This window comes from Acanthisitta chloris, unplaced genomic scaffold (assembly GCF_000695815.1).
Source record: "Acanthisitta chloris isolate BGI_N310 unplaced genomic scaffold, ASM69581v1 scaffold3004, whole genome shotgun sequence".
Taxonomy (NCBI): domain Eukaryota; kingdom Metazoa; phylum Chordata; class Aves; order Passeriformes; family Acanthisittidae; genus Acanthisitta; species Acanthisitta chloris.
This window is the reverse complement of record NW_008668565.1, coordinates 34,216-60,636: the sequence shown is the minus strand read 5'-3', so window position 1 is coordinate 60,636 and position 26,421 is coordinate 34,216. Positions and strand designations below refer to the sequence as shown.

The following is a 26,421-nucleotide window of genomic DNA, read 5'->3' as shown; positions in this document are numbered from 1 at the left end:
GAGGAAAAAGATGAGTGGAGCAGTCAGATTTGCAATGCCTGAACTACACAAATAGAAATCACCTCTACCTTAAATTCCTTATTTCATTAAAAAAAGATGTGTATAGATCAAAACTTGCTGATTAGTTTTTAGTTGTGCTTTGTGAAGCAGAAATTGCCACTCCATTCCTTTGCCTCTTCAAATTAATCCATTCTCTGGCTGCATTTCTCAGCCACTCTATATGAAGATCTACAGCAAATCGAACCAAAACAAAGTAAAAAAACCCAACAAAAATCCTCCCCCCCCACCCCCCAAAAAAAACCAACTAAAAAAAAGTTGTTTTCTTATGTATCTTTCTTTACTGGAGGAATTTAAGTGTGTGTATATTTGCATTTAGAAAAATTTTGAGTTTTATTTAATTTTTTTCTACTCCAACATGCTAAAGGAAGAATAGTCTAAAGCTGAGGCTACAAGTGACTTTACGTAACTGTTACTCTTAAAATTTCCAGTTTGACTTTAGAAGAGTCAATTCCTACTTACATCTGAATTTCACCTACACAGCTGTGAATCTCACCTACTCAACTTTGGTACCTCACAGCCTGTGAGGTCAGTTCCAGTAAGGAATGGCACACTCAGCTACTGCTGAATAGAGGCTTTGCAAGTAGAATAAATCACTCTGTCAAATTCCTCCCATGGAAACTTGTGTCCTTGAAGGTTTGAAACACAGTTTTGTATACAGTCACAGAAGAAATCTCTCATACGTGGCACAAGTAATGACAGTATCATCATGTAATCTAACTAACAAGAGTTAAAGAGATTTAAAGCACTACATTGCGGTTTAGCAGATTATATGTCTGACAGCATTTAGCTAAGACATCTGTAGCTGTCAAGTGTAATCACTGTAATGAATGTTCTTCTGTAATCTAAGAGACAACTAGTCAGCAAATTTTGAACATCTGGCTAGTCAGCAACTTTTCAGCTAAAGAGGTCAAAACTTACTATTTTTAGTAAGAATTGTAATTCAAAAGTCTCTTTTCCTACTTCTGCTTTTGTGACATTTATTCCTGGAATATTTTAACCCTCAAAATCTGCAGGAAGCATATCTGTAATTGCTTAAAACTGCACTGAAAACAAACACAAATTCTTGCAATGTTTCACTATGCCATGAGTATCTTTAGTTCATCAGCTGGCAGGGAAGGGAACCATTTCACATTATTACTTCCATTACTTCCATGTTCCCATTATAACTACTATTTAAACATTTACTGTGTGGCCAAAACTAAAGGCAAACAGAAGGTTCTAAGGAAATATATTTTCCTAATCCACAAACTGGGGGTTTCAGTTTATTTCTTTTAATGTATCTAATATGGGAAAGCAACATTCCTTTTGCCAAGACTCATAGAATACAATTATATAATGGTTTGGGTTGGAAGGGAAATTTACAGGTCATCTAGTCCAACCCCTCTGCAGTGAGCAGGGACATCTTCCATTAGATCAGGCTATTCAGAGCCTCATACAACCTGACTTTAAATGTTTCCAGGGCTGGGGCATCCACCACCTCTCTGGGCAACTGGTGACAGTGTGTCACCTCTCGTATAATAAAAATGTATTTCTTACATCTTTCTTATACCCTCTTTTACTTTAAAACCCTTACCCCTTGCCCTAATGCTAGAGACTTTATTAAGAAATCTGTCCCCATCTTTCTTCTAAGATCCTTTTCAGTATGAAAGGTTACTAGAAGGTCTCCCTGGAGCTGTATCTTTTCCAGATTGAAGAATCCAAACTCTCTCAGCCTTTCCTCATAGCAGAGGTGTTCCAGCCCTCTGATAATCTTTGTAGCCTTCCTCTGGACTGGCTCCAGCAGGTCCATGTCTTTCTTGTACTGAGGGCCCAGAAGCTGGAGGCAGTACTTCAGGTGGGGTCTCAGTAGAGTAGAATAGAGAGGAAGAATCACCTCCCTCGATCTGCTGTTCACGCTGCTTTGGATTCAGCCCAGGATATGGTTGACTTTCTGGGCTGCAGGCACACATTGCCAGGTCATGTCCAGTTTTCCATCCACCAGTGTCCCCAAGTACTTCTGAGGGCTGCTCTCAATCCCTTCTTTCCCCATCCTTTATTTATACCAGGGATTGCTATGACCCAGGTACAGCACATTGCATTTGGTCTTAACCTCATGACATTCACATGGGCCCACTTGTCAAGCTTGTCCATGTCCCTCTGGGTGGCATCCTGTCCTTCTAGCATATCAAGTGCACCACTCAGCTTGGTGTCATCAGCAAACTTGCTGAGGGTGTGCTTGATCCCACTGTCTGTGTCATTGACAAAGACATTAAAATATACTGGCCCCAATACAAACCCTTGAGGGATGGCACTTGTCACTGATCTCCATCCGGACATTGAGTCATTGCCTGTTCCCCTCTGGACACAACCATCCTACCAATTCCTCATCCACTGAAACTGTCCATCCATCAAATCCATATCTCTCTAATTTACAGAGAACAATATCCAGGACCTTACAGAAGTCCACATGGATGACATCCATAGCTGTTCTCTTGTCTGCTGATGTAGTCACTTCATCATAGAAGGTCACTAGACTGGTCAGACAGGCCTTGTCCTTGGTGAAGCCATGCTGGCTGTCTTGAATAACCTCTCTGTCCTCCATGTGCCTCAGCATAGCTTTTAGGGGGATCTGTTCCATGATCTTCCCAGGTAGATTAGAAATCTCAGAGTTGAGGCTGATGGGTCACTAGTTCCCAGCATCCTCCTTTTTTCTTCCCCTTTTTAAAAATGGGTGCAATGATTCCATTTTTCCAGTCTCCAGAGACTTCACCTGACTGTCATGACTTTGCAAATGTAATGGAGATTAAGAATCTACCATTTGACTTGGACCTTTTTAACATATTTGAAATAGTGCAGATGATGCACTGGTGTAATGACTGCTCCCTAGGGAAAGGGTGTGGTCCCTGGAGCTTATTAATAACCACAGCAAATTCTTGCAGTTCTCTATCATCTTCTCATAGTTCAGGTCGTTCATGAAGAGAAGCTGATGACTGATTTTTATTAGAACTTAAGCAGAATTAACTACAACTGATTCTTGCAGAACCATTTTGTCAATGTCCTCAATATTGAGACCAAGAACACCCATGATCCATAATGCTGTTTTTTACTAACTTCTTAGCCTTTGCATCAACATTCACCCCAGTGAAATCAAGCAAGGAAACAAGGGCAACACTTCAAATGCAAACAGATAAACAGCTTAACAAACTTTGCTGTTATCATATCTTATTCTAGTATGAATACCATTGGCTATAGCAAGAGGAAAAGGAAATATCAAAAGATATATCATACTACTTTGGCCAAGTGTCCATCAGCCCTAGTGTCTCTCTGCAGTAACACTTGCTAAGGGTAAAAACAAAAAATAAGCATCACTGATATTGCTTGCTTCTGGCAGTCATTAACTATAAGATTCCAAGAGCTGGAGTTTACATCCCATTTAATAGGATGGATGTTACAAAACCTTGCAGAATTGCTTTATGAACCTATTTACTAGTGCAGTAGCTCAACCTGTATACAAGTGAGACAATACATTCATGAGAGAGATCCACAATCATTGCTTTCTAAATGGTTTTCAGACTTGGGTTCCATTTCAAGGAGCTCTGCAGAGGCCATTCTCAGAAGGTGATTTAGTTTTAGTATATACCAGTTAATAATCTGAATGAGCTGATGGAACAAAACTGGTGGGCAGAAGTAAGTGCTTTTTTGGCTCTGCTACTGGAGCAGATCACTTTATAAACATCACCAGACAGGCTATTAGTCCAAAGCTTTCAGACATAGATTTACTCTACACAAATCAATGTTTCCATATTTTCAACAATAACATAATAAGAAGCACATACCCTAGCATGTGAATAACACACTGACAAACATAAAACTATTGTAGAAGATAAAAAGGAATTACCTTTTTGCATTTTTTTGCAGTGTATTGCAGTCAGAAGGTTTAATTGAAGCTGAAACTTTTTGCTTAGCCAGGATTATTTCTTTAGCCTAAAATAAAAATAGACAAAAACTAATTCTCATAAAAGTTGACACTTTTGTTCACAAGCATTTAAATAATCTCTTAAAAATAGAAAGTTGAGAGCATCTGCATAAATTTTCTCCTGTGACACTTACTCTTTCTGTTAGATTTTAACACTCTTCACTCAGCATGAAACACAGACAGAAGGCAAATTTAACCAGATTATCTGAATGGAATTATAGGCAAACATTTATAAAAATATATATCTATAAAAGAGTATTTAAATATATACATCTTTTTGTATTTCAATATATGCTGTCTTGTTGAGTACCATGCTAATAACGCACATTAGGGACTTCCTCCACAGCTAACTGATTCATGATGTGCCTCTCACTTGCATTTCAGTTTTGGTGACCATGTGCTTGTTCAGACACCTTTAGTAAGGAACTGGCTCCAGTTTGGACTTTTCCTCACTCTTTATAGAAATGACATGTGACCACAAACTCAGCTCCTTTGCTAAAACAGAATCTCAAGTTCAAAGACCAAGTTAATTCCCTTTCTCAAACAAAACATGTCCATCACCATTTTTTGAAAGATGTGCTATTGACAGAAGAGCATCTCATTGCAAAAGAGTCCCTCTTTCTAAGAACATCAAGGGAGAGGGATTCCTTAAGCATTTGAAAGGAAGACGAACAGGATAGTTCATTCTACTGACTATTTCATAGTGCAGAGGATTTGAGAGCAGTCTGTCCCAGAAGCCCAGTCAACTTAGAGTCTCCATTCTAAAACCTGTGAGAAATAAGACAGAGCCTGTAGCTTTTGCCATTTGTTTCTGGAATTCATTATGAAAAGGCTGATCCCCTCAGATTCCATATATGCCCTGGTGAAGGAGTCTGTTTCTTTGGACTTTCCCTCTTTTGTCAGGAGGCCCTCGAGGGTTCTCTTCTTTTAACATAAATCATTCAATTGATCCCCTTGAGACTTGTGTTCCTTACTTTGCCCTCAGAGCACATCATCAAGAATGGTGAAGAAACCTGCAGATCCTACAGAAAATACTTCCATGACAAGAACTGATCTTACAACTTAGGGAAAGGTTAGGATTTGCCTACTAGAACATGTCAGTTATCAAATATTGTTTGACATAAAAGCTCTCATGCTCAAAAGATGTCCTCCTACCTGTGTTCAAGAAAGAAAAAAATGAAGTGATACTCCCTAATTTTTATTTTTTTTTGAAACAACAATGGTACATGAGCTTCACCAAGCCGATAACTGACTGTCCATCTCGTAGTGATGGGGATCAAGGAGGAAAACTGTTCCGGAAAACAGAACTGCCATAGCTTCAACTGCGGCCAAAGATAAGACTTTGGGCTCAGTAGAAAGATAACTGTGTAAAATTTAAAGCCTGTGGCATACAGGAAGATGCATGAAATTAATATAATGAAGCATTTTCAAAGTTATTCTGTGAAACTATTTCTAACATTTATATTAATTAGAAAACAGAAAGGACACTCCTTTTAGGATCTTTATCAGAGAAATCTAGAAATAGATGCACTAAATAGAATCTGGGGTACATCTGAGAAAACAGAAGGAATATTTGAAATCTGTATTTTTATTCATATTTTCAGTCCACTTTTTTTTTCTCCTACAGTGGCTTTCTCCTCCCACAGTGGGAATTCCACTGAGTAACTGTTTCCCTGAAACACATTTATTCTGAAGGATTATTAGATTCCTATGGTTCCACAGCTGTATGTCTCCACATGCCTTTGATGGTAATGAAATATTACTGCATTTACCATACCTAGATAAGGAACACTGACATGCATAATACATACCACTGCTATTTTTAGATTAATTAAGGAATATAACTCTCATTGATCTTTACATTTCTAAACGGTTTTGAATGTCCAGGTAATAAAAAGCTGACAGAATTCATTTGCCACTTCTTCTATAATAAAAAATTAATCAAAAGTCCAAATTTTTCTCTCTGATTCACTAAAATAAGAAAAGTTTTAAAACATGACAAACAATGTTTCAGAACCTTAATTAAAACCTGCTCACTAATAACACTTGGTTTTGATGCTTTTTTTTCTTAGACATTAATTAAAATGCTACTGGTGCAATCTACTGATGACACTTTATAAAATCAGTGATTCGATATGCCAATTTTGGTCTAAGTCTATTGAAGAAACTCTCAGTTTTTCATTTTCCTGCATCATCTGTGAAGATGATGCAGCCACAGCATAGAGGTTCAAGATCTGAAAAGCTTCAAGTCACAATTATTTTTCCCAGAACATGAAGCATGTACAGTGTGGTCACTATCAACACCTTACTCATGCAAAATCTCTGTACAGATGATTACAGTATAAACACTACCCTTTAAAGGTGTCCCTAGATCATTTCACCAAACATTGTGTCCTTCAGTTTCTTTTGATGACCTTCCACAGAGTGCTGGTAGACACTGTCTTAGAAAGACACCCATTCTGCCCTGATTTGCTGTGGAGTAAACAGTTTGGTTAAGAAAAATGTTTCCAGAAAAAAAAGTGAAAATTATTTTGCTTTCTTTTACTTCATGGGGAATTGTTACCTCCAACATCTGTGTGGCAAGGGCATTGGAGAGGCAAGGGAAGAGGCTTTGTTTTTCATTTTAAAGGCTTGGGAACTATGAGCAGACTGGAAGATGAATGGTGAAAGGTTTAGTAACCTGATCAGAAACTCACTAAAGCAAGTGAAAACCACTTAGAATTCAGTTAGATTTCTGTTCTATTACTGAGAAGAGACAGATATTTTTAGGATACTAATGCAAGAAGCATATTATAGGAGACTATTTTAAGGTCAGTGGCATTTTTAACATTTCAGTTACCTAAGGAATGTGTTAAGCCATTTATATAGTTGTAAATAATTTTATTTTGATAATTGCCATCGGGAACAAAAAGGTTAAATGTAGTGCAATATAGTCATTAGGCTTAACTTATCACTGATGCAGCCTGAAAGAAGTTGCATAAACACTGGCCTTCCTATAATCTTACTGAAAGGAATGCGTATTAAGTTGGTGATCTCAAATTAGTGTTCTCAAGCATTGTTGGTAAAATCAGTCATAGTGTTCTGCAAGAAAAAATATCTACTGGCCTTCCGTTTGTTAATTTTTATTCATTAGACTTTCCTTCCTAGACTACATACTACTACTACTACTACTAAAATTTATATGGATAGAGAGCATCTGAAAAGGACATGTATTCCCAAAATTTAACCTGAGCACTCTGATTCAGTCCTGGGGGAAGAGAACAGATTCTGTGACTGTAATATAGAACAAAGAACAATAGGCAAAGAACAATACAATTGCTGTGAAGTAACACAAATCCATCCTTGGTCAGCAAATCCATGAAGTTCACAGGATCACAGAATGGCTGAGATTGGCAGAAACCTGTGGAGGTCACCTGATCCAACCCCTCTGCTCAAGCAGGGCCAACCAGAGCCAGTTGCCCAGCACCATGCCCAGATGGCTTTGGAGTATCTCCAGGGATGGAAAATTCACATCCTCCCTAGGTGACCTGTACAGGTGCTCAGTCACCCTCACAGCATGAAGGTGTTTCCTGATGCTCAGTGGGAACCTCCTGTGTTTCAGTCTGTGCCTACTGTCTCTGGTCCTGTCACTGGGCACCACTGAAAAGCACCTGGCTCTGTCCCCTTTGCACCCTCTCTGCAGGTATTTATATGTATTGATAAGATCCCTTAGAGCCTTTTTCTATCTAGGCTGAACTGTCCCAGCTCCCTCAGTCTTTCCTCACAGGAGAGAGGCTCCAGTTGCTTAATCATCCTTTGATGGATTCTGTCCAGTTTGTCCACATTTCTCTCGTAGTGGGAAGCCCAGTACTGGACACAGTACTCCATGTCTGTCTCACCAATGCGAAATAAAGGGGAAGGATCACCTCTGTCAACCTGCTGGCAACACTCCTAAAGCAGCTTGGGATAAAATTGATCTTCTTTGACAGACAAGGTCATTGCTGGCCCATGTTCAGCTTAGTGCCCACCAAGATTCCCAGGTGCTTTTCTACAAAGCTGATTTCCAGAATCCAAGCATTTGGATCCACTGACAACAAAGATCATAGAATCATAGAATCAACCTGGTTGGAAAAGACCTCCAAGATCATCAAGTCCAACTCTACCATGGTTACCAGACCATGGCACTAAGTGCCACATCCAGTCTCAGCTTGAAAACCTCCAGGGATGGTGAATCCACCACCTCCCTGGGCAGCCCATTCCAATGTCTGATTACTCTCTCTGTAAAAAATCTCTTCCTAATATCCAACCTAAACCTCCCCTGGCAGAGCTTGAGTCTGTGCCCTCTTGTCCTGCTGCTGGTTGCCTGGGAGAAGAGACCAACCCCCACCTGACTCCAACCTCCTGTCAGGGAGTTGTAGAGGGCGATAAGGTCTCCCCTGAGCCTCCTCTGATATTAGATCACACAGCATTCCATTACTGCATTTCTGAGACACTCAAATAGTTTTTCACTAAACCAAAGCAAAGCTGAGAACATCAACACAGTTATTCTATAGCACTTCTCTCTTCTCATGTCTTAGAAATATCTGAGAAAATATCTGAGAATCAGGTATTCTGACGTGAAGCCGCTCCAGACCCTCAGGCTAGGTGAAATACATAGGTGCAGCTAAAATATCAAAGTAGGTTAAATAAAAAGTTCATAATGGAATAAAGGCATTTCTCAATCACAGCATGAAGAGAAAATATTCATTTTGCAGATTTAGGCATGACTTTCTAGGCAGGCAGCAGAGTTGAAGATATATCCAGAGACTCTTTGAAATATTTACATTTTCTAAGGTACTGATCATCCACAAAGAGACTAGCAAGATGTACAAGTAATAGAAGCAGGGTATGGGATAGAAAACTGAGAGTACTTAAAATATCCAAAAGTAACTAGTAAACAAAACTGTTCATATACATTTGAAAACTACATTAGCCAAAATGGCAAATGTCAAGGCCTCATTTTTCAATAAATTTATGAAAGCTAAATTCTCATATGAGTGAATTTTGAACATTAACAAAATATGGACCTTAACCAAATGAGCACAATTTTCAGTATTCCTCAGGCTCCTGGTGAAACTGCCTGCTTGATGCTAGAGTGACAGTTTGTGATTTAATGAGAGGCTGTCCTCCTAGGGACAGACAGATGGTATGGGACTGGAGTGTAGAAGAAAACATAGAAGGTAAGAACCACAAATGGAAAAACCCAAAAGATGAAAAATAACTTTTTAGTTAGAGCTCCTAGTTGCAGTCTTAGAATTAAATCAGAGCACAAAGAGAAAGAAACGACCCCAAACAGCAGCTAAAGCTATTTCAGCTAAATATCTTCTTCCATCAGAAGAAAATGCTGCCATATATATATTCTGGTAGACTCACATGTAGCATCATGTCCCTCTGCTCTTACACAGTGAAGAAACTTACTAAAGGCCAGAAGGGTAAGGCTGGAGCACCAAGAGTTTATTTTTTCACTCTAACTATCCTTGGGCAGCGCTAACCTACTCTGAAGGCCAAAGTATATGATGTAGTCCTAGAGGCCTTAAAAGCAGCTCAACCCTTCAAAGACATAATGGCAAGAAAAGCAAGATGCTGCAGTAGGTTAACCTCTCCCTCAGCTCCCACAGCCCCACAGCACAATCCATTCTCATCTCTGGAACTCTGACTCCCTAAAACTTCCAGCTCTCTGTCTGCTCCAAGCAGGGTCAGTTGCCACAACCCTCTTGCTCTTTGATTGCATACACTGTGTACAGCTGCTCAGTGGATCCTTTCCAGCCAGAGAGAGCACGAAGGGAGAATGAATCCAGCCACTCTTGCTCTGAGCATCTGAGACAAGAGAGTAGTGCACCATCCCTATAGCTGACCCAAAATACAACCTTCAGACATATGTGTGCCACACAAATTTTGAAAAACGGATTTGTTTTCACCATTCCACAAGCAGAAGAAGTAAGTAGGTATGTTGCTTATTTTCATTACTTATAAAAATCTACCTTTCTTACATATTTGCACAGCACTGCATGCTTTGCAGAGTCTCTTCTCATAGATAAAAAACTGGCTTTGTTTAAAATAAAGGAAATACAAATAATTCTATTAATACTGGTATTCATAATGTTTCTTTAAAGGGATTTTAAATGCTAAGGTTTGGCTTTATGATTAAATTATCTTTCTGCAATGTTCCTTCCTTGGAAAATGTCTCCTGATGGGAAAGACAAGACTGAATATCTTTAGCTAGCCAGATGTTACCTGTAACTCCGAAACATTCCCAAAGTACTCACAACATTTAAGGATCTTTGTGTGAAGTCTCCTCAGACTATTTTACATACCTTTGGCATGGTGACAACTAAATGACCAGTTGTTTGTGATCTTTTAGCAGAGCTGCTGTCTGGCTTCACTTCCTCAGGGAGCACAAGCTGAAATGGCTATGAGAAAATATGGGATTGAAGTATACCATGCTAAAATACCTTATTTCTTTCTTTGACATGGACAGAACACATGCAGAAACACCACTGTAACATCCTTTGATTTTAGGGACAGGATATGTTGAAATCCTGTCACTTTATCTCTAGTATTACCCATCCCAATAAATTATTAGCATGCTAAACAGCTTTTACTTACAAGTATAGTCATATGTGTATTCCTGAATTGCTGCCATTCCTGAAGTGACATTTCTAAAGAAGGTTATAAAATGATGCTTGACTTATATTAGCAATTAAATGAGAAAGATTATCCAGTCTATTTTAGAAATAAAGCAATTCTGAAGTCTTGTTTATGCAGTTGGAACAGCCAAAAATAGGGATTTTTGGTTTACTGTGTAAGTACTTTGAATTTTTCAAAAAACTTGATGATAAAATTAAAACCACTGAGAAGAGAGAAAACTGGAATGACATTTTAAATGCCCTTTCAAAAGAATATACATCTATTGGTTTCTGTCAGCTATAAATTCCAGATTGTGAAATTGCTAAAATCTAGCCTAGGGCAACTAGGAAGCTCTCTTTGAAAGTGAATTATGGTACACTTTGTGGGGGAATAAAAAGAGAGAAGGAGAGAGTGAAATTTCATTTCAGGCTTTGCATATCTTCTGGTTAGGACTTCCACAGCTTATGTGTAGAGTCCAATATAATGCAAGTATGAAAGAACATTTTTTCTGCATAGATGCAAACAATTGGTAACTCACAGAAATCAGAACCAGAGTCCACTGAATAATTATGGTAAACATTAACTCTTGATTGGAAAGGAATGTAATAAGAAAACACTGACCTTTCCCTTCACCAGTACTCGAATGTAAGTTGGCTGCACATCAACATCAAGCAGAGAAGTGTCCAAATGTCTTCAGAATGAAATAGAAATACATGAAAAAATCTACAATAGACCATATAGGTCTTTCATGATGATTTTACAGTTTATAAAGTACAAACTTAAATTCTAGTTATTACATTATAAAAATATTATTAGGATTTAAAGTCTAGAAGAAAAGAAGAAGAAAAACATGATCTTCCTGTGAATGTCAATTAAAATAATGTCTAAATTCTGTCAAGTCCACCACATCAGCTATTGTATAACTGCAGGAATTCAAAACCTTTGTGAAAAACATAAAGCTCTTTTGTCTAGTAGTTTAAAGTTTTAAAAAAAACAACTCATGTACTATCTAAAATTCTACTAGTATTTTGCTACTTTTCTTTCTGGAGGTTTTACTAGTAAGTTTGTAATACAAGTTCCCCTTTCTACACAGAATTTGCTGGAAAACAATGAACAGAAATACGTTACATTCCCAAAAAACACAGTCCTTTTAAATTTTAGTACTGTCAAAGAAAACCTGTGACCTGTAAAAGCTCCACTTTAACATCTGCTCTTCATCACGTGACACCTCTTGTGACTCAGGTGAATGCACAAGTATGTATTCCCCATTTCCCATCTTTTATAACATTACTTCTCAGGTGAATTTTTCAAATATTTTAGTCTGCATTTCTTACAAGTGATCACACATTATTACAATACAGATTGCCCAGGGAGGTGGTGGAATCATGATCCCTACAGGTGCTCAGGAAATGACTAGATGTGGCACTTAGTGCTATGGTCTAGTTGACAAGGTAGTGATGGGTCAAAGGTTGGACATGATGATCTTAGAGGTCTTTTCCAACCTAAATGATTCTGTGATTCCAAAATACATCCAACAATGTATTGCACCTGAACAGATTTTCTGAGGTTCCAAAACCCCCTATATTTTACACTTCAGAAACATGGAGCAGGCCTCTTTTGAGGGAAATGAATGAGCTTTAAAGGAAGATGACCTGGCATGAATAGTGTTTCTGTGCTATAAAAGTAATTCAAGCTTTAGTCTAACAAGTTCCTATTATGGGTAGATAAACTTGTGGGTTTCCAGCCTCTTCCTGAAGAATGGAAAAGGTCACTGTACTGCTGAGAAGTACACTTACTATCAAATAGTTAGCAGGTCACCCTATCATATTTTGGCCTGGTTCAACCCAATTTCTTCCAGGCAAAGCCCTGGTACAGTTCAAGACATAGCATGAGCCATGGACTCTTTGCAGTACTCGAGGAAAGTAGGACAAGGCTACCCTACTCTGTCTCAGGGAGGAGGTGAATTTAACTAGAAGGACATGAACTGTACCGGAGCACTTCCAGAGCCAAAGAATGGGCAAACTCCCAATTCCCTAAAACTCTTATCTGCAAGTGAAGAATAGAAGATATTTCACATAAGTATAAAAGGACAGGTGTGGAGGAAACCTGCCTGTGGACTGCAGATTTGGGACATCAGTTCCCAAAAGGACTATCAGACATGGTCCTCATTCAGGAGTAACAGAACTGTCTGAGGAGCCTTTGGCTTATTCAGCTTCACTTCTTTGGCACAGGCTTCACAATTGGTTCCATTACCCTCCATACAGAGGGGAGTGTTACTGAAACACTCTGTACTAGATCCTATGAATGGCAAAAATTAAGAGCAAAAAACAAATCTGACCTGTAAACAGCAAGATCCAAGATGAACTGGTTGTTTTCTTCATCATCTTTCAAAGAGAAATGAAGCCTAATAACAGTGACAAGAAACACCTCCAGGATAAATACAATTGGAGTGAATAGGCAAACATTACAGCATAGTTCAACTGCTAGCAATTTTAGATGAATACAAATGTCATTTAGACAATATGTCATGTGACCATTTTAGAAACAGTTGCAATTTTCCTCAGGAAAAAAATATTGGCATTTGAACCAGAGTAATTCTTACATTTATTTTCTGTTCTCCCCACCCAATCCACAAGAAAAACACTGCTGAAGGTGAGCTAAAATTAAGCTGATTCTGTCAATGCAGAACGAGAGACATCTGCTGGTGGAACCTGTCTGTTTTAGCACATCTTCATCGAAAAAAACAGTTATAAAATGCATGAAAAGCCCAGAACCTGGTAATTCTAACCTTATGGTATGTTAAAAAATTGCATTTTTGTTCATAGCAATTAGTTTGCCAAGAATATAAATATCTGTCTGTGCATTTCCAAAGTAAAACATGATTTGCATAATATCCTTGATCATATTAAGCTTTGTGTTTGTCAAAAATGAGCCTGTAGAATGTAAGACCTGCATGTTTGTGATCTGCTGGCTGAGTTCTTAAAACTGAGCAAATCTTACCAGTTAAAAATTGAAAACAGCATCTATTACTATAACTGTAAGGAGATCTAGTCCAGACTAGATAAATTCTGCTTATATGCTCAAACATTTCTCATGTACTAAAGTAGAGAAAAAGCAGAATATAATCACTTACAAATGAGAAGATTTTTATAAATTAGTTATTAGTATAAAATGAGAGAGCTTTGCCTAGTGTGATTTATCTGGACTATTTCAGTAATATTAAAATAGATACCTTGGGCTCAGGTAACAGAAAGAAACACAAATGTTAACAGATTAGACGATAATTTTTTTCAGCAATAAAAATATTTGCCAGATACAGTTTTTACTCTTTGCTCTCCTGTATTTTGGCACAGTCAATTTCCAGGGAAGTTTATGGAGCTTGTAGTTTGAGTATTTTTGATAGAAAACTGCAAAGAATACAAAACAGCTTTGGTTCTCATCCATGTTCTTTTCTTTTACTGCACCACGAATTTTGAGAATTCACTGAAATGTGAAGGGTGAAAAAGAGAACAGAATTGTAAAATTTTCTAGGGGGAAGCTTAATCAGAATTGAAGAAGACAAATTGTCTGTTCCCAGCAAGACGCAGCTATTCCTTTTGCTGATCTCCCAAAAGAACGTCAGAGAAACTTGGACATTGCTGTGGACATTAGACTTTCACATTGAAGCAAACACTTTGGAGAACACCATCTGCCTACTTGTGTTTTTCTTTATGTCTCTCCAATACACAGCCAGATTGCACCGAAGAGCTGTGATATTCTTGTTGAAGCCATGACAAAAACTGCTCATTGGTCTGGCTTTACGTGGGCACAGACTAAATTCTAATCCAGAAAACTTGGGTGACACAAACAGGGATGCTACTACCAGTGAACTCTGAATTTCTTCTACAAAGATAGTTAGAGATTTATTCTACATGTCTCTGCTTTTTAGAGGCATAATCAAATTCTATTAACACAAAGTTTAAACTATTTCAGACTTCGCCCTTTCTTTGGACTGCAACAGTATTTAAATTTTTTTCCAGTAAATACATTTTTACCTAAAACTGTGCATGAATACCACAGTAAGTATCTTCTGGTACAGATGGACTAAACAGGAGTTCTTCTGTCACTACCTTTAATTCTCCCTAGTCCACTGAATATAGTGAACTAATCCTTGAATTTGCATGAATGTATAAATTTTCAAGATTTAGAAAGTATTCTTCATGCTAATGACAAGCATGTTCACAGCTTTGATTTTGCAGCTACATCAGTCTTAAGATGAAAAAGTTTCTTCAGAGGACAGTAGACAAGTAAGTGGCCACTTCCTGATTCCAATCTCCTGTAGGAGGCTCTTTGGGAAGCTGTTTATAATGAAACAATGTTTGCACTCTTGGTCTCCTGCTTTCCCTTAGAAAAGGAAGGTTTGGTTCAAGTGAAACCCATGATAACATATGGCTGATATGCCTGGAAACTCATCCCAAAACACCTGAATGCCCAGGTGCCTTTGTCAATGATAAAACACAAGGCACTTCCCTGTATCACCTCTGCTCTACAGACCTCATTCGGTGTCAAAGGACCTCATGCCATAGAAGTTAATTGTATATACTTCCCAGTTCTGCCAGTTTTACATCTGTCATCAGAGGACAGAATGATTTTGACCAGAAATATTACTTGGATATATTTTTCCACATTTATAGTGGCTGCTCCTACACATTTATCTTCAATAGCCAAACCAGTTAAAATTTTCCATTAACAGCAAGATGCTTCATCTTACCATAAAGGGAAAAGAATAAAATGTTTTATATCTTTTACAGAAAAACAAGTTCTTCAATCATTAAAGACCAAGATGTTAAATTAAACACTTCAACACCTTACTTACTGAAAACTCATTCTTTTTCCAGGACCAGAACACAAATTTAGAAGGAAGTTTTCCCATGAGGAATATAATACTGCAATGAGAATTTCTCACCATTCTTATTTTTGTGTTATCACGTCTTGAAATAGCTGCCCAAATCAACTACAGAGAGATTAGACTTTTTAACCTCTTAACCTTACATACTTAGGTACATTCACATTCAGAACTTTTCCTTCTGCAGTGACCAGTGTCCAAGAAGGCTTCTCTGTCCTTTTAGATTCCCTTAAAAATACAGAAAGAAAAATGGTTTATAATTTCACATTCTGGTATTTTATGTTTAATAGCAAAAAAAAGAAGAGAATGGCAAGAGGTAAGAATTATTTGGTATTTGATGTTAAGGCCACAATTTATTCCAAATGCCCAATTGCACATTAAGAGCATCATCTAAAGATGAGTTAATGCTTTGTAATGTCACATCTTACATGGATAATAACTTGTTTTGCATGTCACAACGTCCATCATCAAATGGTAATACATCAAATTATCTGGTGTACCATAAGAAAACAGTGGATTGCTTAAATGTATGAAATGGGATGTTTTTCTAGTTATGAATGGTCAGACTAATCATGAGGTGTTATTACTGCTAACTGGTTTGATGTATGTGCAAGCAAGTCTAAGGAAATTTTATTCATGCTCACTTAACTACTCCTACTGAACAAATGCTTGGCCTGTCTTCAAACAGCAGCAGTCCCTCAGTCACTATTCTGCACTAGTAAAAATAATTTTAACGGTCAAAAGATTACAAGCAGCACCAAATAGGATACAGTAGGGACAAAGTGTAGACATACAGATTATTTGCTGACACATTTATTACATTTTTTTCTTGTGTTCTTCTTTCAAAAATACAATACATATTCCTGATGGATTGATGATTACTGATGTATTACTTTAATATTCACTATTCATTTACAGCAATTAAACTATATCTGACTTTCACTTGGTGCAATAAACAACCTACCTTAAATTTACCTGCCCAAACAAAGCAGATCACAGTAAGGTCATTAAAACCTGTAGTACTGGTATTTTCCTGTATAAATGTTTAGATCATGAGCAAGGAAAGAAAGAGAATGGAATCGCAGTAACATGAAAAAGAAATATCTGCTTGCACCTAGGTAAAAATATGGCTGTTTTCTTTAAAAATGCAGCACTGTAATTGTCATGTTGCATTAATCCACTCTTTGGCTGGTCAGTAGTGGGTATGACCACTTCAGTCAGCATATTAGAAAGAAAACATTTCCCCCCAAAAAAACCAACAGCAATGCATTGCTTTTTTGTTGTCCCTGAACCTACTTCTTACTATAAAATTAAGAGAATGTTAAAGGCAAATCACTGATGAGAGATATTTATATCCCTGTGAGGGGATGTATTTCAGGTTTATAACACCTTGGGGAAAAGAAAGCATAGAAATAGATTTGGTTTATATATATAGTGGATTTGAAGAAGAAATAAAACCACTTAAGTAGAGCTACTGGAATGACTACATAAACCAAATTTCTGTTTCAGAAAGATACACAATTATCAATGTGTTAAATACTATTCTATAGTATAAATCAGAGCTCACATGTGAGGTTTGTGGGCTAAGAGTTTCTGTACCTGGATTCCTACTCTTGACACTGAAATGCAAAGTGAAGGAACCACCACTCTGCTCAAAGGATGCAGTTCTCAGGAACATCTCAGGAAATGATATCCAACCACCTGTTAGCTGTTAGGTATCTGTTCCTAGATGAAATTTGTGTGCTCATGTGAACCATTCTAAGGGACATTCAGTCATGTCATATTCATTAGACTGACATGGTTCAGCTGTTTGAACTATGTGCTGACCTGAGTCGAGCAGCCTTGTTCTGGCAACAAGTAGCTAGAGTAGATCCTGTGCAGGTTCAGCTGCAAACGATTTTACTTTGAATGAAACTGCAAAGATTCACTCATTTGCCAACAGCCAAAGCTGCTCAGGTCACTATCAACTGTGCAGCAATACTGCAGCTGGCGAATGTAACGTGTACTAACATATCAGGTTCAAATTTAGCATTGGTTGCATTGAGTTCACATCAATTTTATACTAAAATACACATCCTTCTATACTGAGTTACTTATATTACAGTCATATTTCAGCTCCTGTCCACCAGCAAGGATGATCTGAAGTTATCAGGGACATTTTTCTCTCCTCACCTTTCTCATGCTGCCTAACAAAAACCTCACCACCAAAACAAAATGAACCATGAAAAGATTTGTAACTCCCTTAAATGCTTTGGAAATTTAGAAGAATCCAGAAATGAATTATTCTGTCTTTCTTGTAAACCTACTTGGACTCTCCTTGAATCCTTAAGGAGAAGCATTTGGACACATTTGCTTTTGACTAGAGCAAGGCACTTCCAAACATAGCAAAATTCTAAGCAGATAGAATCTGGGTTTCACAGTACTTCTTCCAGGAAAGCGCTAGACCTTGAAGTAATAATAGCAACAAGTTATGCACATTTCCAGATTTCTCAGAGAGTTCCCTGGGACTGACTTTTTCAATACTTAGGCTTGATAAAAGTTTAAAAAGCATGCCCTGAAACAGAACAGCTAAAAAAAAATCTCTGACACAAATTATGTTATATAAGCAAAAGAAATGAAAGGAAAAAAAGGCATTGCTTATGTTTTTGGGACTGAGAAGCAAGTAGCAGTAAAATACTGAGGATTTTTGCTAGTATTTGCATGAATTTTCCATGTTGAGCATAATCAGTGAAAATTTCAGAAAGTTTTAAAGGTTTTTCAGGGGCCACACATCTTCAGATTCAACGTGCCAAATAGCACAGGTAACGTGTCACTATTATTCGTGACAAATATCTTTGATAAAATACGTGAAAAAAATTCTAAGTCATGTAAAAAAGTTGCCTGAAAAGTCACTTCTGAAAAAATTTGTACCATGGCCTGTATGGCATTTATATAATGCACTCTGCACTCTGGATAAATGATTTTAGCAGAATATTAAACACTGAACTACACAAAACACATTAGTTACTGACAGAAAAGTGAAACTTGTAAACTTCATAAAATGAAGTTGAAAAGTGAAATTATAAAACCATATTTGAGGAAAAATCAAGAGTACCATAAATGAATTTTACAAAATGAAACAAACCAAAATGATCAATCTGAATATTTTGTTTAGATTTTATAATCCTATTTTCACAGGCAACTGGGATTCAAGCTGCCAGCTCTCAGTAATAATTGATGTCAGGCAGTCGCCTACCTGTTCTCTGTACCTTTGAAAATTTCCCCTTCTTCAATTCATAGAAAATATTAAAACAAAAAAGTACCTTAGATTGTCTTTAGCTCTCCGTTTTTCTTCAATATATCTGTGAGTTTCTAGCCTAGATTCTGGAGTATATGGTGTAGGCTCCTGCCAAAATCTTCTGTCTTCTTCATCATCTTCAACAGTTCTCCAAGTTTCTTTCTCTCCATCCCCTTCTGCCTGATGCTTTTCTTTCTCCCGTGGGGAGTCTGGGCTACATGAGATCATTGGAATATTATCCCAATGAAATGAAGGAAGAGTAACAGTACTTGCCAATGAATTATTGCAATATTTTTTCAACCCAACAACTGTGTGATTCCTACCAAGAACAGTATATTTTGTATCTGGATAATGTTCTCTGCTCTGCTTCATTTGTCAAATCAGCCGAACATATTCAGACATAATGGTTTTTGTTGACTTGACTAAGAAGTGATACTGTGGCTATGAAAACTTTGATGGACAGTTCAACACATTTCATTTCAGGAGCAGAAGTTTCAGATATCCTCACAACTTTCAGGTGAGAGAAAAACTTCAGTCCATGTGATGTTTGAATATTCCCAATATTAGGCAGCAGCAGATTAGAGACTTACAAGGTAGAAATAGACATCTCCTCAAGTGCCATCTTAGAACCTGAATAATTTTTCCCCCTAGCTCTAAGTCTCTGTAATCTTCTGAAATTCTCTATCAATAGAGACAGAAAACTAAATTCATGATACAGCTGTGATCTATGAGCCAGCTCCATGGAACTTGGTCTCTATTGGATTAAAAATAACATGGATGGCAACTGCAGGGGAAGATGACCCTAGACAAAACTCCTGTTGTTGTCTAGGTAAAATCAGTGACATGAAGTGGAAGAAGTATGAAAATCAATATTGCATAGCCTCCCAAGACCTGTAATATTCCTTTTCAGTCTTCAGATCCAATAATGCTAAAGCAAAAGCAATTGTAGGTGAGCAGCTGGTTTCTCTGGAACCCCTGCATTGCCTTAAATAACAATTTCCAGCTGTTCTCCTGAAAGAAGCTATCAATTACACTATTTGGCACCCAGACAACTGAGCTTGGAGTTCTGGGACAAAAATTCTACTGTATTCTCTGCAGGTCAATAACAAATTATGTTTGTAATTAAGTATATTTTTCATTAGAGATAACATGCATGAGGAGAAATAATTCTGCTTGAATCAACAATAAAGATGAACTAAAATATTTAAGTAGAACTATATAAACTTTTTAATGATGATAATAACCAAACTTCTTCATCAAGAAAGAGGATTATGTTTACTCACAAACTGTTGTTGCCTACTATTACCTGTTAAATCCTGGCTTAGATTCCACTTGCTTTTGTTTCTTGTCCTTTTTTTCTTGCATCCTTCTTAGAGCCTCTTCCTTTTCTCTGGCCCTTTTGAGCAGGTAAGCTTCTTCCTGTTCTCTGATTTTCTGTTTCACTTCTGGATAGTTCTGAAGTGCTTTAATCCTCTCTGAACGTTCTATTTCTTTACTATCCAAACACTTCCCAAAGGGGAAAAAAATCAATACAGATATGTGAGAAATTATACTAAAATCAATAAATCTTTTAAACTGTAGATTAGTTTTGATAATTAACTTCAGTATATGATTAGAAATGCATCTTTCAATCCTCCATAGCACTATGTAAGTTATATTCTATTACAAAGAATTAACAATAATTTGCTATTCAGACCTGGAAATGGTTTCTGTGTGTCTGAGAGGTGTCTTTAGCATTGCCCAGGAATTTCAATTGGTCTTATTAGAGTATACAGTAGAAAGAGTCTCTTCAGCCATTTAAGGTATTTGTCTGACCTCGATTCAGCCCATGAAGCTATTACAAAATTATTTCTTTTGATGTGTTTGTTTATTGCCAACTAAGTGAGTTGAATCTGCTCTTAATAAGTTAAGCAAGAGCCTGTGCTTCTCTGAGGGAAATTGTGGGAGCATATTTGAGGACTGGGACTGCCTGTTTCACTGACAGGAAATCATTACATCAGTTCAGTCATTGCACAAAACCACAATCTCAAAGTATCTATTTACAGCCAACGCAACCCCTTAACCAATTTGTGTCTTCCTACTGCCTTACACTGCAGGATTAGTACATATTTTTGGTATGGTAACAACAACTTGGTAATTCTCTGCAATCATGGTAATAACTAATAATGTCCTTATGCATATAAACCCAAGTGAGAAAAAAAGCCAGAGCTGTACAATGCATTTGTTTTTTCAAAGCTTTGTTTAAGGACCTCCAATAAAAATGATAGAAAAGTTAATGAATGCATGTGGTTCTGTCAAAACAGAAACAATTATTGTCACATAATTTCCTGTAGTCACTTATTCTTCAAGACAGAATGCAATTTCCTGTGGACCATAAGAAAAATGCTACTGGTTTTCCCAGCACAGGTATTTATTTTATTTAGGATTAGTATGCTCAGTCAACAATGCTGAATTTTTTATTTGGATTTAAATTTAATTTTTAAAACCTTACTTTTAATTGATGAAGAGTTGCCACCACAAATTGCCTATAACCCTCAAATTCAGTGCATGGGTTCCCCATTAGAAAGAGTTCCTTCAGATGTATATTACACTTTAGGGATTCAATACTGGAGAGTTCACCAATGAAATTTGCTGTCAGGTCAAGTTTCTTCAGGTCTTCACAACCTGTTTGCAAAAAAACCTTAATTCAGTTCGTCCATAACATAAATGCACACAACATAAACACAGAAATACACACACGTACACACACTTGGGTATAAAACTGTCTCCATTCATGTTCTGCACACAAATCAGAATACATCTTTTCTGAGACTTTCTGAGTGAGAGTGACTCACACCTAATGTTCATGAGGTCACAATATTTATAGGAAGAAAACAAATTTAATAAAATAAAAAATATCAAAACATTATTGGTTTTATCAGTATCAGAATATCATGGTCAGGTATAGATGAGCTCTTAGATGTTTCATTATCAGATAAGCTGGACTTCATCTTTGACAGTCTGATTGCCTTGATACTCCACCTCAACTGAGTCTTAACCATATGGCTAAAATACTATCTAACTGCTTCAGGACAGCAGGATCAGTCCTGGGTGTCATTTCTGTGTATGATTAGTCTTTGCTAATATTATTCAAGTGTAAAGATTAGGTTTTCTCAAAATGCACTCCAAGTTAAGAAGAGGTTTTCCACTCTGTGGACTGAGATATCATTATGAATACTCTGTCACTCGTTAAATTGGTGAGAAAAATGTTAACTAAAATAATTCACTACGAAAAGGAACTCTATAGATGACAAAATGGTCTGGAAAATCTGGATCCAAAACTTATCAGACTCTCCTTTTACCATAATTTGTCCATGAACCATAACCTTGACTCTTAGAATAAGAAGGTTTAGCTAAGAGCAAGCTCAGCTTTGATGCTCATCACTGTAATCACTTATTTTCATTTGCTGGTCTATTTGGCAAGTTTTATGCACAGTGGAACTGAAAGGAATGGACAATGCAAAACAATTTATTAGGGGATTTAAATAACCCAAATTTGTGCTAGGATCACTCAGGAAAGCTTTAACTCCTAAGTCTATGACAAATGACAGTAATAAATATTGCAGCCTGGTAGACAAGATTTACTGTCAGGAAAGCAAACACAAGTTTCTCAACAAATTGCCAAATATGTAATGTACTACCTATTTTTTCAACTTTTACAAATTTGTATTTAGACTATTTGCTTATTTTTCCTTTGATTTAAGCCATCCTCTTGAATCAGCTTGCAGACTTAAAAACAAAACCAAACACCCAAGGAACCAAACAAGAAAACAAAAACAAACAAACAAACAAAAACAAGCCAAAAAAACCCAAACAAACAAACAAACAAAACACAGTTGTTTGGGTTTTTACTGTTCCTTTTTCAAGGTAGGTATCTTAAAGATTCAGCAACTGGCCCAATCAGAATCAAGAAACAGAATGCAATAAAGTCATAAATTATTCAAGTAATATAGAATGTGTTTATGGGTGGCTCTAAATCTTAGATTTTAGTCTTGGAAAACGCCAGATCTTTGCACATGAAATGTACAAAAGTGACAGGATAAAGGATTAAACACAGATAAAACAGACAGGATTTCATGCAATGGAAGAGAAAAGAATAACCTGAAAACCTCTTTAAAAACAGCCCAGGCTGCCAATGCAACCTGTGCTCAGAGTAGAACCTTCTTGTGTATGACACTTGATTGATGCTGAAACATGACACAGAGACATTTAAGAAAGTTGTGTTTAAGTTTAAGAAAGTTCAATGACAAAAGTTCAGCAGTAGGAAGCACTTGCTACAGAGAAGCATTTGCTGAAATGCTGCACACAACTCTTTAAAAACAGCCCAGGCTGCCAATGCAACCTGTGCTCAGAGTAGAACCTTCTTGTGTATGACACTTGATTGATGCTGAAACATGACACAGAGACATTTAAGAAAGTTGTGTTTAAGTTTAAGAAAGTTCAATGACAAAAGTTCAGCAGTAGGAAGCACTTGCTACAGAGAAGCATTTGCTGAAATGCTGCACACAATTCTTTTCTTTACTGGTGGACCTCTGAACTGCTTCCACCCTCTTTTACACTAAGTCACATCTTTAGTGTTCTCATATGAAAAGGCAAAATGGTTTTTTTAAAATCTGACCTTCCAGATTTTCAATTCTCTCAATGTTGTTCAAAGCTACATTTAAATATTCCAGCTTCTTTAGTTTGCCCACATTTTCTGAAACAAAACACAGATCTGTTATTTCAGTTTTCTGCATTATCATTTTACTTGCTCACTTTGCTTCAAAGAAACAATAAAACAGAAAAATACGAATGACAAATCAGAGTATGTATCACATTACTGGTCATTAACATTTTAATATTAATAAAAAGAGAAAACAAAGAAGGTCTCTGGAACCGTAAATTGAAATGTAAAAAGAAATAGGGAAGATTATAAATACACTTTTATCACAAATCAACATGTCTAATGCAAGACATGGCCAAAAGCACAGTGAGACATTCCATTTGTTGTGAAACTCAGAAAGGATGAGGCCATACTTAGACAAACCTAAAAAAAATTTGAGTTTTATATTTTATAGAAGATATTGGCCTATTTTAGTGCATATTTAAATTTTGAGATCTTTTTAATCTACAGGTTTAATACAAGAAACTTCTGCTCCTTCCTTTTTAAAAATTTTGCAAATGAGGATTTATATGGGTTCAGTATGAACAAAACAGACACACACACACACTCTCCCCTAGCCTGGAGTCTAACCTGGATTATTTTCACCATGACCTACTGGAATTAGCAGGTTCACAGTGAGTGGGGAGTGTTTCTTTGAATACAGAAAGTGGGTAAAGAGGGAACAGGGTAGGAACAATAATCATCACTCCCACAAACACCTGAAAAATGCAAAGACCACTCGATATACATGGCACACAGGTCAGAGACATAAATCTGAGACGAGATACAAAGGACAGTTTGTGTCACAGTTCAATTTCTCCTCAGTCACCAGATGTTCTGAAGATCTGACTGGAAAATCTGTCCAAAGAAATCACAGAGTTTACCTTGAGCTCTCATTCACAAGCTGCACTGACTAACAGCTCTATGAACTATGCCTGCTGAGGCAAACAAAGACAATCGAGCAGAGAGAGTTTCATCTGACCAACACAGATCCTGTCTACAGTTGAGTTAGTTGTCCAGGCTCTTCTATGATCAATAAAGATAAATAGGCTCTTCAAGAAGCAATTTGTCTTACCTTAAATTGGCTGTCTGGAACCAGTGAATCAAATCATGGTCAAAAAAATGCCTTTTCTTCATCACTGGTTGCAAAGGTTCTAACTGCCTAAGACATAGCTGTCTACAAATTTAGTGACATGAACAGTACCACTTAAGTTTACCAAGACCTTGGAGAGGTATTTTCTTCATAATTCACAAACAGATGATAAAATTAATTTCTCAGCAAGAACTTGTGCAGCTTAGACTGGATGTTTGTTTTCTTTACAATATTTCTGCAACAGCAGTGCCAGTACACATGAAGAAGTGAGAGAGTGAAGTGCTGAAGCCAATGGTATCTTGGGGTTTTTTCCATTTATAGAAGAGAACCAGGACTCATCCATACAGTGACATGACACCTGCTGCCTGCTTGGTAGGCAAGTCTGATCTTGAGGGCTGCATCAAGGTTTTCTTCATGAAGAGACATGTCCCAATAAAGCCAATACAAACCATTCCACTGTGCCTGGAACTGCTGTGTGCTCTGCAAGGACATGCTGGTATCCACTGGGAAGAATTCCTTCTCACCTTCCATACTGAGTAACACAATCCCCATTGGCCCTCACAATCTGAATATATCCCATACTAACTTAAAGGAGGCCTAAGTGCTGACAAAAGAAACAGATGAAGTTTTGTACCTGATTAAGAGCACAGTACCAGAAAGTAAACCAATTTATTTTAGTCTCATTTTTGATGGAGCTAAACAGCATAAAGCAGTTTCAAAACACTTATTCTCTCTGGAAGAAGATTCTTCCACTCAAAGAAATGCAGATGTTATCAGAAAAGATATTTTCATGATGAGCCCCTCCAGAGGATTTAAAAGCCTTTGCCTACAAGTCCTGAGCACAGAATTACATCCTAAAACACTAGGGTTTTTTTCTTCCTCTTAAGGAGCTTCAAAGAGATATGCTAATGCAAATCCTGAACACTTCTGACTTCTCATTGTTCATCTACACACTATCTGTAGAATCTAAGCGTTTTCAGCCCAAGGATTGATGTTGCATCTTTCCATAGAGAGCCTATGTGAGCCTGTACCATAAATCACAGAGCATATGAAATCATACCTGTTCCTGTGGTGCAGGAAGACCATTGAGATTTTGCTGTAAAAAGTTTGGTTTATTCACAAACTCAGTGATTTGTCTGAATGAAAATTATTTCAATGCTAACAAAAAAAAAGCCATTTGCATAAAAATGAACCTGAAGGAGCTAATCCTATGACACCACAGTCCAGAAAACATGCTGAACTGTCTCACTGGCACACAGGATATTTAAGTCACATCATGATTTTTGAGATTTTAATCAATAAAAGTTGTTCCACACCCATATTCTAGTGACTTGCAATTTAGTAGTATCTTTCTCATTTAAAATTTCTCTTGCAAATATTTGAGCTTCTTAGAAAATGACTCAAGAAACCAGGAAAGGAACTGTTTTAGGGTCAGATCAACAAAGAAGTTTTCTGTAGTTACTCACTCTACATTCCCTTAATGTATAATACAACATTTGTTTTTCTGATTTCAAAATTATGTATGCAGATCCCTTTTAAAAGAAGCATATCCAGAAAATACTTACCAATTTTTGGAATTAGATTATTCTGAAGATAGAGAATTTTTAAATCTCGACACCACTGTTTTAGGGTCAGATCAACAAAGAAGTTTTCTGTAGTTACTCACTCTACATTCCCTTAATGTATAATACAACATTTGTTTTTCTGATTTCAAAATTATGTATGCAGATCCCTTTTAAAAGAAGCATATCCAGAAAATACTTACCAATTTTTGGAATTAGATTATTCTGAAGATAGAGAATTTTTAAATCTCGACACCTCAAGA

General features: G+C 37.0%; 1 protein-coding gene across 1 annotated transcript in view; it reads right to left on the bottom strand.

Moving 5' to 3' along the window:
- LRRC6 (leucine rich repeat containing 6) overlaps positions 1 to 26,421 on the bottom strand; it is a 34,822-nt gene that overhangs the window by 4,740 nt on the left and 3,661 nt on the right. The window contains exons 2-12 of the mRNA XM_009072932.1: positions 26,383 to 26,421; positions 26,162 to 26,218; positions 23,480 to 23,557; positions 21,314 to 21,486; positions 20,129 to 20,328; positions 18,848 to 19,036; positions 15,696 to 15,773; positions 12,999 to 13,064; positions 11,282 to 11,351; positions 10,348 to 10,443; positions 3,938 to 4,023 (exon numbers count right to left, since the gene is read on the bottom strand). The exon at positions 26,383 to 26,421 is cut by the window's right edge and continues 99 nt beyond it. Coding sequence (XP_009071180.1) covers positions 3,938 to 4,023; positions 10,348 to 10,443; positions 11,282 to 11,351; positions 12,999 to 13,064; positions 15,696 to 15,773; positions 18,848 to 19,036; positions 20,129 to 20,328; positions 21,314 to 21,486; positions 23,480 to 23,557; positions 26,162 to 26,218; positions 26,383 to 26,421 — 1,132 coding nt within the window. The remainder of the gene's footprint in view (positions 1 to 3,937; positions 4,024 to 10,347; positions 10,444 to 11,281; positions 11,352 to 12,998; positions 13,065 to 15,695; positions 15,774 to 18,847; positions 19,037 to 20,128; positions 20,329 to 21,313; positions 21,487 to 23,479; positions 23,558 to 26,161; positions 26,219 to 26,382) is intronic.